This window comes from Myotis davidii, unplaced genomic scaffold (assembly GCF_000327345.1).
Source record: "Myotis davidii unplaced genomic scaffold, ASM32734v1 scaffold169, whole genome shotgun sequence".
Lineage (NCBI taxonomy): Eukaryota > Metazoa > Chordata > Mammalia > Chiroptera > Vespertilionidae > Myotis > Myotis davidii.
Window position 1 is genome coordinate 1548405 of NW_006383005.1, and position 12288 is coordinate 1560692.

The window sequence follows — 12288 nt, forward strand, 5'->3', positions numbered from 1 at the left end:
CACGGGATCAACAGAGCAGGTGGAGGGATCAGTTATGGCTGCTCTCAGCCCCGTCCCCAGAGGCTCTGCCTCTCAGAGTCCCAGCAACCGCTGCAAACCTCGGGGAGAAAGCTGCCCTCGCGTTCCGACCGATGCCAGACAGTCCCGCTTCTCCCATTTGAGTCTGGGTCCCTAGAGACTCGCCCAGAACTGGAGCTCAGAATCTGAGCCTCCCTCCCGATTGAAAACGCCAACCTCGCCCTCAGCTACCAGCCCGCTCCGCGCATACCTCCGCACCTTTATATTTTCCCCACTGCGCCTCCTCTGAGTCTCGTATGCTGTTCTCTTTCCTTCTAGTTGAAGAATTTCCCCTCAGCCAGTCTTCCTGTGGTCCTGGATGATGTCCATTCCGTCTTTTAGTTGTATTTTGAAGTGGTTGTTCGAGGCAGCTAACTCTGGTGTTTACCTATGCCGCCATCTTGGTTTTCTCCTATTGTCTACAGCCAAGTTCTGGTTTTAATGACTTTGACAATTTAAGGAGTACTGGTTATTTTGGAATGTCTCTCAATTAGGATTTGATGTTTTGTTTGTTTTTTATGATTAGATTGGGGGTTGTGGGTTTTGGAAGGAAGACCAGAGTGCCATTCTCATCACATCAGATCAAAGGTATTCCCACCAATATGACCTATCACTGGTGATGCTGACCTTGATCACCTGCTGAGAGAGTGTTTGCCAGGTTTTTCCACTGTAAAGTCACTTTGTTTCCTCTTTCTGGATCGTACGTTTTGGTGGGAAGTCGTTTTGAGGCCCACCCCTAAAGAGTGGGACGTTCTGCTTCATCTCCTTGAGGGCAGCAGTGCACTCACGAGCCAGAAAGAGAAAGAAAGGGGGAGGGGAGAGTGATAAACAATAAAAAGGTAAATACTGGGAGATCTGGGTGATTAGAATCCTTTGTACTATTCTTGCAACTTATTTGTAAGTTTGAAGTTATTTCAAAATATAAATTAGAAAAAAATATAAAATATATCCACATTGTTTAAAATAAACCTTTACTTTGCAAGGCTATTGTGAGGACTGTGCTTGGTACGGAGTCCTTGCTCCATAGCTGATGCCACTGTCAGCTTGAGAAAGAGGCACTTCTCACAATAAGTCACAAGGGGGCATCTGAAAACCAAGAAACAAGGTCTAGCAAAGCTTCACTGGGCCTGCAGTGCTGCGGATGGGGGTTGTGCACCCTTCCTTACCCAGAATGCACTTAATCCAAAAGAAAAAGTAAGCTTTGTCTGTTACAAACTGGGGATCAGTCCATTCACAGTGGGTTTCACAGCAGCTCTCAAGGTCACTGCATCCATCACAACCAGGATATCCACTTTGGAGACCTATGGAAAGGGGGTTATGAATGTGACAGCAACGGAGAAGAGTGAGTCCAAGAATGGGAACCCAGACACACTGGCCATGTGATGAACTCAAGCCATAATCCTGTTTTCTTTTCTTTCTTTTTTGAGAGAGAGAGAGTCGGGGCGTGGGAGGAAGGAATATCAATTTGTTGTTCCACTTATCTGTGTATTCATTTGTTGACTCTAGTGTGTACCCTGACCAGAGACTGAACCTGGTGTATCAGGACAATGCTCTAACCAACTGAGCCAGACCAGCCAGGGCTCATCCTGGCTTCTAATCTGACTTCTGAGAGGTCCCTTTGGACTTCCTAGGAATCGATGTTTCTCAGCTTGGGAATATGTCTCTTCAGATCACCTGAGCCTATCACAGTGAAATAGCTTCTTCAGTGAAATAGCTCTAGTCCCAGGTCTCGTGGCCACATGCTTAGGTGGAAGGAGCGCAGGCCTTGGAGACAGACTGAGCAAGGTCCAAATCAAGGCTCTGGTACTTAATGTTGAGCCTCAATTTCCTTATCTGTAAAACAGGAATATCTTCCTTTTTAACCGTGTTGTAAGGATTAAATATACACAGATAGAACCTAGAACAGAGTAGATTACTAGTAGACACTCAATGAATGACAATATTTTATTTTCACAATTTTGTTTAGGCATTAGCAACAGGTAGGAAAAAAATGGCATTTAAAGTTAAGATAAACTGTTCAAGTTCCTGCTCTCTATGACCCCTGGCAAATCACTTCATCTCTCTGAGTCTCACTACTGGTATGTCACAAGGTAGCAAAAGATTACATGAGAACATGCCTTTAAGAACTCTGTAAACCAGACTGTTACCTGAGCCAGGAATTACCTTCTTCCCTTAAATAAATTCCAGAGCTCAGCCACATGGCTCAGCTCGAGTGTTGCAAGCTCCAAACTTTTTCTTTAATAATCTCTAAAATGTAAATGATACGGCTTTCATGTTCTGGAAAATGTTAAAAAGAATGAAGGTCTAAATGTAAAAGAACTAAGATACTAAGTGAAAATAAGCCACAGAACACATAATGATTCCATTTTTATGTTTAGAGAAAAAAAGAAGTAACTATAACACACTTTTGCTTAAAAGCCCCTTCATGACTCCCCACTGCCAGCCAAGTGCAGTTCAAGCTCCCCATCTGGCATTCAAGCTCCTTCACTATTCGGGCCCTGCCAGCCTCTCCAGCCTCATCCTGTACAGACCAGCCTGGCCATCCTATGAGCCCTGGGTTCCATCTCTGACTAAAGTGCCCTATACCATCTCTTTCTCTAGATCTCAAACTTCAGCATGCTTCAGAATCATGGAAGGCTTGTTAAAATTGATTGTAGGCCCTACCCATACAATTTCTGATTTAGGTCTGAGGTGGGCTCAAGAATTTCTATTTCTAATTCCCTGGTGATACTAAGAAGCTGCTCTAGGGACCACTCTCACAGCCACTGCCTTTACAATGTTTTGATTCAACTTCATCACCTGTATACAGGCTGACAGACCATCTTGGTTTGCTGGGACTGAAAGCCACAGGTAGCCGAAAACCCCTCAGTACAAGGAAAACTGGGACGGTAGTCATCCTACGTGTACAAAAGTCTTTCCCAGCATGCTGCCTATGGGATCTTTACTGCTCATGTCAACAGTCCTCCTCTAAGACCAGGCCAACAGGAAGTGCCTGAGAAAGGAGTTCCATCAGCCTGACTGACTTTCTGCTGGAATAAGAACATTTAACAAGGTTTCAAATTCTGACTCCTCCAAACATACTCTCTTTTCCCTTCAGAGACAGGTTTCGGTCCCCTGGTCCTGTAAACATTTAACACAACAGATGTGCTATCAAACCGTAAGCAACCCATCACCTTCCCCGTGTTGCTGCGGTGAGTTTATAGAAGGAGAAGTCGGGCAAATGCAGTGAGCACATGTGAGCTTCTTACTCAGTTCACATCAGTCTTGTGTGGAACAGTCGTTCCACGTGGCCAATGTAGCTGACTCTCTGTGACTTCCGGAGGGCGCCCCTACAACAAAGAGCGCGGTCCTCGGGAAGGACTGATGATGTTTCTGCTCATTGTTGGTCATGGTCAATTGTGTTCATTAACTGGGACTCCTCCTTCACAGGAATCAGAGGTCAGAGAGCTGATAGCGCCGCACGAGACCATCTCGACAGCATGTGTAGATCTGCTTCTCCCACGTGGCGACCTGGAATACAAGAGTTCATGGCTCACAGTAAGCCTGGAATTCTTCCATTTCAAACAGATAGAGCCCTGTCATTCACCCCCACTAGTACAAGGGAGTCTGAGAAGCTTTATTTACTCCAAAGACAAGAAAATAATTACATCTATATGTATTTTTAAAATGGCTGGCCATCGTCAAGAGCACTATGACTAGAGACACTAATTAGCTAATTGGAGAGCAAACTCATTAGTGTTGTGCCTGTTTAGAGTCTATAACTGGGAGGAGATAGATGGTCCATAATGGCCCTGGGTACCCCGGAGCCTCACAGAATTATACACAAAGAAATTCTCATTATATGCCTTTTTTCTGAGGAGAATTTCATAGAATCCTCAAAAAAGTCTGAGACTCAAAGAAGGTTAAGAGCGACTAAATCAGTGAAAATAGCATTAACTCAGAAGTTAGCTGAGTCTCAGGTTTGCTTATGCATAGCTACACGACCACGGGCAACTTTCTCAACTCCTCTGGGCCCCAATTTCCTTATTTGTAAACTGAAAATGACATATTAATTCACAACATAGAACACAATGCAGAAACTTTTAGAAGCAAAGTGGATCTATGTGCATTTGTCTGGAAAGAGCTCCAAGATGATAAGTAAAAAAACAAAACAAAACAAGTGCCCTGGCCGGTTTGGCTCAGTGGATAGAGTGTTGGCCTGCGGAGTGAAGGTCCTGGTTCAATTATGGTCAAGGGTACATGCCCAGTGTGGGACGTGCAGGAGGCAGCCAATCAATGATTCTCTATCATCATTACGTTTCTCTCTCTCTCTCCCTCTCCCTTCCTCTCTGAAGTCAATAAAAATATATTTTAAAAATAAAATAAAAACAAATAAACAAAAAGTCATAAGGCAATACATATAAGATGATCCCAGTTATGTACAAACTAAGATAAACCTGTATTATTTATATAAATACATAAGCACAAAAAACAGTCTTGAAAGATATGTGCCAAACTGTCAATGCCAGTAACTTCTGGAAAGAAGAGCTGACCTAGCTCAACCAGTGTGGCCCAGTGGTTGAGTGTCAACCTATGAACCAGATCGTCAGGGTTTGATTCCCAGTCAGGGCACATGCCCAGGTTGCCAGCTGGATCTCCAGTTTGGGGCGCGTAGTAGGCAGCTGATCAATGATTCTCTCTTATCACTGATGTTTCTCTCTCTCTCTCTCTCTCTCTCTCTCTCTCTCTCTCTTCTCTCTCTGAAATCAATAAAAACATATTTTTAAAAAAACAAGAACTAAACTAAAAAAGTCTTAGAGGAGACTTTTTCTAGCCATGTATTAATTACATAATTTTTAAAAATTATATGAAAAAGTAGGAGTAATAATACCTATACTTCAAGGAATGAAAACACTTAATCATTGAGATAATACATGTAAAACATCCTGTACAATGACTGGTCAATCAATATTATTTCCCCTTTTATTTTTCTCTTTCCATTCTAATCAAATCAATCAGTCTTGAACTTTAAATACTAATATCTAATATTTATAGAGTATTTTAAAATATATATTATTTTTATTGATTTCTGAGAGGAAGGGAGAGAGAGCGAGAGATAGAAACATCAGTGATGAGAAAGAATCATTGATTGGCTGACTCCTGCATGCCCCCTACTGGGGTCAATCCTGCAGCCCAGGCATGTGCCCTGACTGGGAATCAAACTGTTACCTCTTGGTCCATACGTCAATGCTCAACCACTGAGCCACTGGGCTATACAGTATTTTAAATTTATAAGGAGCTTTCATATGCATTATCCCAGTATTATCCTCATTTTACAGATGAATTGACAGACTGAGGAGATGAAGTGATTTTTCAAGTTTCTAGATCTAGTAAGTAATGAAGTAATTTCTGACTCAAAATTCTGATTTCTTTCTATCCCATCCCTAAGTATTTCATCACCCGTAAAAATCACAAAGTCACTGGATTCAGTCCCCTCCAAAGCTCTAGATCCCAGGTGAGAACCATCAAGTCTTGGTCTCCAGTCAGGCCTGTACCTTGTACACAGGGTCACAGTCAGCCCCAGTGAGCTCAATGACATAGTCTAAGTCTTGCTGGACAATGAAACAGCTTCCATCACCTAAAAGACAGAAAGAAAATTTAGAAAACTGAAGAGAAATCTGCATACAAAGAAGTTTTTAAAAACCTCAATATTTTAATTTATTTCTGTACGTCACTAACCTAAGGAAGATTGTCCTAAGACCTAGGAAGGCAAACAGGTCTCATTATGTAGACCAACTATGAGGACCTACAGTGGCTGCCTAGAATGCGAGGCTACAGAGAATCTGAAGGGCAAGTGCCTTCTGCGGGAAGAAGGTTTGTCTTTGATGAGCAATACCTGCCAAGGGCACAGAGCAAGCAACTACAGATTTAGGTATCTGTATGAAAACTTATCCTAAGCAATAACTTTTAACAGGGAAGTTATCTACATAAATGTTTTTCTAAAAAAAAAAAGAATTTATGCCCCACAAATTATTCTTCAATCTATAATATTTTTTTAAAAAATATATATATATTTTTATTGATTTTAGAAAGGAAGGGAGAGGGATAGAGAGATAAGAAACATCAGTGGTGGGAGAGAATCATTGATCGGCTGCCTCCTGCACGCCCCCCACTGGGGATTGAGCCTGCAACCCAGGCATGTGCCCTTGGCTGGAATTGAACCTGGAATCAAACCAGTCCGCAGGCCGACGCTCTATCCACTGAGCCAAACCAGCCAGGGCTCAATCTATAATCTTGACCATATATATTAGGCAAAGGAAAAAAGTTATACCAAGAAAATAAATGTATATCTAATTTTTAAGCTTTTCCTCAGAAGAGCATAGATAAATGAAACGGGGTTTTAAACTGATAATTAAGGTGATTTATTGGTTTTACTTGATATAAAAGTAGTAATACATGTTCATTAAAGAAAACTTTTAAAATAAAGAAACAGAGAAATAAAAAAGTCACCTATAAGCTATCAAAGATAATTACTGTTAACTTTTTTGTATAAAAGAATATCTTTTTAAAAAATATATTTTTATTGATTTCAGAGAGGAAGGGAGAGGAAGAGAGAGATAGAAAAATCAGTGATGAGAGGGAATCATTGATTGGCTGCCTCCTGCACACCCGACACTGGGGATAGAGCCTGCAACCCAGGCATGTGCCCCTGGCTGGAATAGAACCTGGGACCCTTCAGTCCTCAGGCCGAGGGTCTATCCACTGAGCCAAACCAGCTAGGGCATAAAAGAATATCTTTTTTTAAAAATATATTTTATTGATTTTTTTAAAGAGAGGAAGGGAGAGGGATAGAGAGTTAGAAATATTGATGAGAGAGAAACATGGATCAGCTGCCCCCTGCACACCTCCTACTGGGGATGTGCCCGCAACCAAGGTACATGCCCTTGACTGGAATCGAACCTGGGACCCTTGAGTCCAAAGGCTGATGCTCTATCCACTGAGCCAAACCGGTTAGGGCAAAAAGAATATCTTTTACATAAAGTTTTTTTCTGTATTAAGACTATGACTTTGTATAGAACACTTGAAAATAATCAAAAGATAATATTTACACTTTTCAGAAATCTGAAAAACTGCTTTTCAAAATTATGTTAATAAATTTTAGTTTAATTCTGTTCATCAATCTATATACTCCAACCAGCAACATACAGGAGGACTTTATCCTTCTTTCAATCTCCCCCCACTACACAGCCAGGTGGTTCAGCTGGTTGGGAGTATTGTCTCACCCACCAAAAAGTTGCTGGTTCAGTACCCAGTTGGGGTGAGTAAGGGAGGCAACCAATTGATGTTTCTCTCATCAATGTTTCTAAAACGATCTCTCACTCATGCTCTCCCTAAAAACAAACAAACAAATAAATAAATCAACATATCCTTGGGTATTAAAAATAATCCCTCCCACCAAATCCTTATCTTTTAGAGATACTCATAGAAATACTGACATGAAATAATACGTCTGTGATATGTTTCAAAACATGACACAAGATTGGTCATAAATTGTTAATAGTTGAAGCTGGACAACAGTTCATTATGCTATTCTTCTCTCTACCTCCGTACCTATCTGGCAATTTCCATAATAAAAAGTTTTAAAAGCTATTTAATCTGGCAATTTCAATCTCCTCTCTAGTGAATCAGAGTTCCAAAGTAGCTCAGAGATCATCTCTTTCCGGCTTCTAAACCAAGTACAGAATTCCTTCCTCAGCACCTTGCAGGGCAGCCACCAGCCTATGCTTGTCCATCTCCTGGTTAGTGGCGCTCATGACATCACTTCCCACTTCTTTCTTATGAAATAGAATGCTTTTGTTTATACTGAACTGAAATGTGGCTCCTGATAACTTTCTTTCTTTAAAAATAAAAGTTTTTATTGATTTTTTAGAGAGAGAGAAAGGGGGAGAGAGAGAAACATCAATGTGAGAGATACACTGATGGTGGCCTGCTGCACACCCCCCCACCAGGGATCAAACCCACAACCTGGGTATGTGCCCTGACTGGGAATCGAACCGGCGACCTTTCAGTGCATGGCATGATGCTCAACCAACTGAGCCATACCAGCCAGGGCCTGATAACTTTTTTTATTTGTCTTAATTTTGTCCTCTGAACATAGAGTTATAAATCTGTTTATTCCCTTTACTTTTAGATCAATGACAGAAGTTATACCTTTCTTTCCAGTAGAAAAGAGTTACAAAAGTAGAAGGGGCATGAGTTAGCTCTTTTCCACATGTTACTCTTCACTTCACCCACACATCCCCTTGGCAGAGTTATTGGTATGTTTTTTAAGTGGCCTGAAGATAGGGCGGGGGAGGGAAGAAGTGCAGAGGACCGGGGTAGCCTACACGCTGGTCCTCGGGGATACTGAGCTCTGTGACGTCAGAACTGCCACGGAGACGACATCAACTTCTCATGCGCTGCATTGTGACTCTAGGTTTGTTCACAATCCTCCTGTCTTAAAAGTCTCATTTTAAGCCAGAGTGGGAAACCATCCATAATTTTTGTGAATTTCTGCTATTACTTCAGCAAGGAAAGGTGATATCTACTACTGAGTTTCCTTTCTCTCCTCTCAAAAAAATGTATGTTTACAATAGGTCTTCTTTTGCACTCAAGTTTCTATGCAAATCTTACCTCCTGATAAGCCCAGCTCTAGTCCCATTTCCTCTAGAAAGCTTCTAACCAACCCGTCAATCTCTTGTAACACTTACTAATTCCTGTAACTTTAACATATCTTGCCCGATAGCATAATTCTACTTTGTGTGGGTGTGTGCCCTGTCACTGGATCACGATGACAAGGAACACTTTTTAGGAGGGCTTACAGGGCAAGGGGCAGTAACAGGAGTAAGAAGCAACTATAATTCATAGACCGTTTGCTTAATGCTGAGCACTTTACATATTTTATCTCTGAGGAGAGTGAGACAGAAAAGTGAAATGATTACCAAAGGTCATCGAACTATTAGATTAAATCATATATTATTGCCATTTTTATAAGTAAAAAATTATTATATATTAGGAAAGTCATATATGGCTGAATCTCATAGTAAGTGATGGAGTGATGATTTAAACTCATTGATTAGATTGTCAGTTTGGGTCCAAAATCTATGATTTTACTATATCATGTTGCCCAATAAAATATGGACCAAGTAGGAGGTCAGGTCTAGAAGCTATGGATTCTAATTAACAGCTGAAACCATGAGACCTGTCAGTCCTTGAGGAAGCACAGAGGAGAAAGGGGAAAGGACAAAGACTAAACTCAGGAAATATCTCTGGTTTAGGGATGGCAACAATAGTAGGAATAACAAAAGGATTCAATTTCAACAAACAACTTGAAAACATACAGTGTGCCATGAATCATGCTAGGAATATAAGCTACTGAAACCTGAGAAAGAATCAGTAACTGAAGAAAGAGAATAATCAGGAGATTAATTAGTATCACCAAAGTCAAAGGAGCTAAGTTTTTTTTTTTGTATTTAATTCTTTATTGTTTAAAGTATTACATAAGTCTCCTTTTTCCCCCATTGACCTCTCCCCGCTGCCCCCACCCCCCAGCACATGCCCTCACCACCCTCCCCCGATACACACCCAAAGGAGCTAAGTTTTCAGGAGGGACTAACAGTAATAAAAACTCTTACTACTCAGAGTCATGAAAATATGTACTCACTCATTCAACAAATACTTGCTATAATTCTTCAGTGCAAGAGCTGGGGTTACAGAGATGAAGAGATATAGTACTTGTCCTCATGGAAACTTAGGGACAAGACAGTCTATACCTTTGAAGGCCACTGGATCTAGCAAGAAGCTAACCATTGGGGGCTACAAGAGAGGAATTTGAGCAGAAAGATGAGGCCAGAATAGAGATCTCAAGGGAAGAGTGTGGCATGGCAGCAGCGGATAAAAGAAAAAGGATCACAAGAGTGGTAGCAGCAGCATCAGAGAAGCTGTCACAAGCTATGCCAGCTGCTCTCTTATTAAGGCTCCATAAAGAGTACTTCTGCGTCACTAAACTGATGCCAAGACAGGGAGGAAGAAAGACAGATTGAGAGAGAGCAAGTGCAAAGAGCTATAACACTGGGTCTGCAGATTCCTGACTACTCTGCTATGGTGTGGAAATCCTGAAGGAGAAGGGCTGAGGAAACGAGACATTGTGACAGGAAGGAAGGGTACCCATATATATTTGAGAGATGACCACGAACACCCAGGACTGTTGGCTACCTACTCACCTATTTCCCGCTCTTCTCCTGATTGGTAAAAGCCCAGATTCCTTCCAGTAACAGAAGAGGAGCCTGATTAGCCCAAGCGAATTATGGTAACTGTACTCTCCTTGCTGGTGACTGCGTTTGGCATGGGCATGTATTATAATCTGGACAATAAGGTTTACCTGCTGGGCTGTTCCTGATAATTTTTCTTTTAAATGCTGTACTAACTGTGAGCTCCTTTAGGGCAGACTGTCATTGATTCATTATTGAATCCTCAATGTTTTACAATAAAGGACAATACATTTACTCTACCAATGTTTACTGAGCACCAACTACATAGTGGGCACTAAGTTAAATGCTGGAGATACTACAATGAATAGCATAGTCACTACTGTCAAGGAGCTTGGACTGGAGGGGGACATGGACAATTACAATGCAGGGTGAGAAACACTATGTGATAAGCACAATATGCCAAACAATTGTGGAGGACCATGCCCCTAGCACAGCCACAGACCAGACCCTTAAACCTCTGTGTAACTGAGTTGCATGGAACCATCTCTCCTCATTGGCCCTTGGACTCACCTTGGCTAGCAATGAATCCGTCTCTGAATCTCAGGAGGGATAGAACTGGTGCTCCTGATCTGTGGATGACTTGTACTGGAGCCCTAGGATTCACAGTAAAAGGGGCAATTTTAGTTTTTTTCTCCAAAAGCAATGCCTGATTATATAGTACTAACCACATAACAGCAAAAAGGACATAAACAGAGATTAAATATTCATGTGGCTTCTTTCCTGCAAGATAATTAAATGGTAGATCAAGACAACCCATTCTAAAATACTGTGGAGTGAATCTAAATCTGTCTCTAAACATGTCATTGAACTGAATAAGCCTGGTCACCACCAGTATCTCCAGTTTTCAGGGAAGCCTTACAGTGTTAACAGTATGTAAATCTTTTTGCTTCTAGATTATTAAGACAGTTATGAAATATTAAAATTTTCAGGACTCTATATAAAACAAAACAGAAAGGTGACTATATATATATATTTTTTGAGTGATTTTATTGTATTTTTTTAAAAATAGATATTTACTGATTTCAGAGGAGAGAAAGGGAGAGCGAGAGACAGAAACATCAATGATGAGAATCATTAATTGGCTGCCTCCTGCACGCCCCCTACTGGGGATTAAGCCTGCAACCTGGGCATGTGCCCTGATTGGGAATCGAACCATGACCTCTTGGTTCACAGGTTGACACTCAACCACTGAGCCATACAGCTGGGCAAGAGTAATTTTATAATAGTGATCAGAGTGCCTATCTCCAGGGAGGCAAAAACAAGTACAAAAATAAAGTAACTTAACTTATGGAAGAAAAGGTATAAGCTAGTCACTCTTTAGCTGGAATTTCTTCACTGCTTTTGGAATAAAGTTCAAACTCCTTAGGCTGGTATGTAAGTCTTTTCTAGGCAAACTCACACTTTCCTGTCTATTGCCCTGTTTGCAGGGTACATATCTGTCATATCAAACTATTCAGAGATCCCTGAAAGTGCCATACTTTCAAATGCCTTCATGCTTCTCTATATGCTATTCTACCCTTTCTTCTTTACTTGGTAACTCCCTACTGGACAAGATGTAATTAAAGCCTCATCTCCTTGGGAAGCAATCTCACCTTCTTCCCTCTTCCTGGTGCTTCCTCATATCCCTGTCAGACCGCTGACCACACTGCATCACGACCGTCTTTTACTTGTTGGGTGTTACTATTAGACTCCAAATGCCTCAAAGTCAGAATCTATATCTTGTCTGGTTTTCAGTGCACTGCTCAAGGCCTGGTGCCCACAGAAGCTATTCAATAAATATCAGTTGAACAAAGGAAGGAAATAGAGAGAGGAAGAAGTTGTAGACATTGTAAATCCTGGGACAGAGAGGTTTTCTCTGGGTAGCTCTAGGATCAGAATAAGGCCTTTTTGAGATAGGTTATGATAAAAGCTAAATAAAGAACCAGAGCTGGCTTATTTCAAA

The 12288-nt window shown here is 41.2% G+C and overlaps 1 protein-coding gene across 6 annotated transcripts in view; it reads right to left on the reverse strand.

Annotated features, from left to right (window-relative positions):
• Positions 1-795: 795 nt before the first annotated feature.
• Positions 796-12288, reverse strand: part of PAAF1 (proteasomal ATPase associated factor 1) — a 33266-nt gene continuing 21773 nt past the window's right edge. For 5 of the 6 annotated variants that reach the window (XM_015557502.1, XM_015557504.1, XM_015557503.1 and 2 more), the window contains 3 exons: positions 10857-10939; positions 5592-5674; positions 796-3567 (listed from right to left, as the gene is read on the reverse strand). In XM_015557502.1, the coding sequence (XP_015412988.1) occupies positions 3490-3567; positions 5592-5674; positions 10857-10939 (244 nt within the window). In that variant the 3' untranslated portion in view covers positions 796-3489. The remainder of the gene's footprint in view (positions 3568-5591; positions 5675-10856; positions 10940-12288) is intronic. The other variant, XM_006777936.2, reaches the window with a different exon arrangement.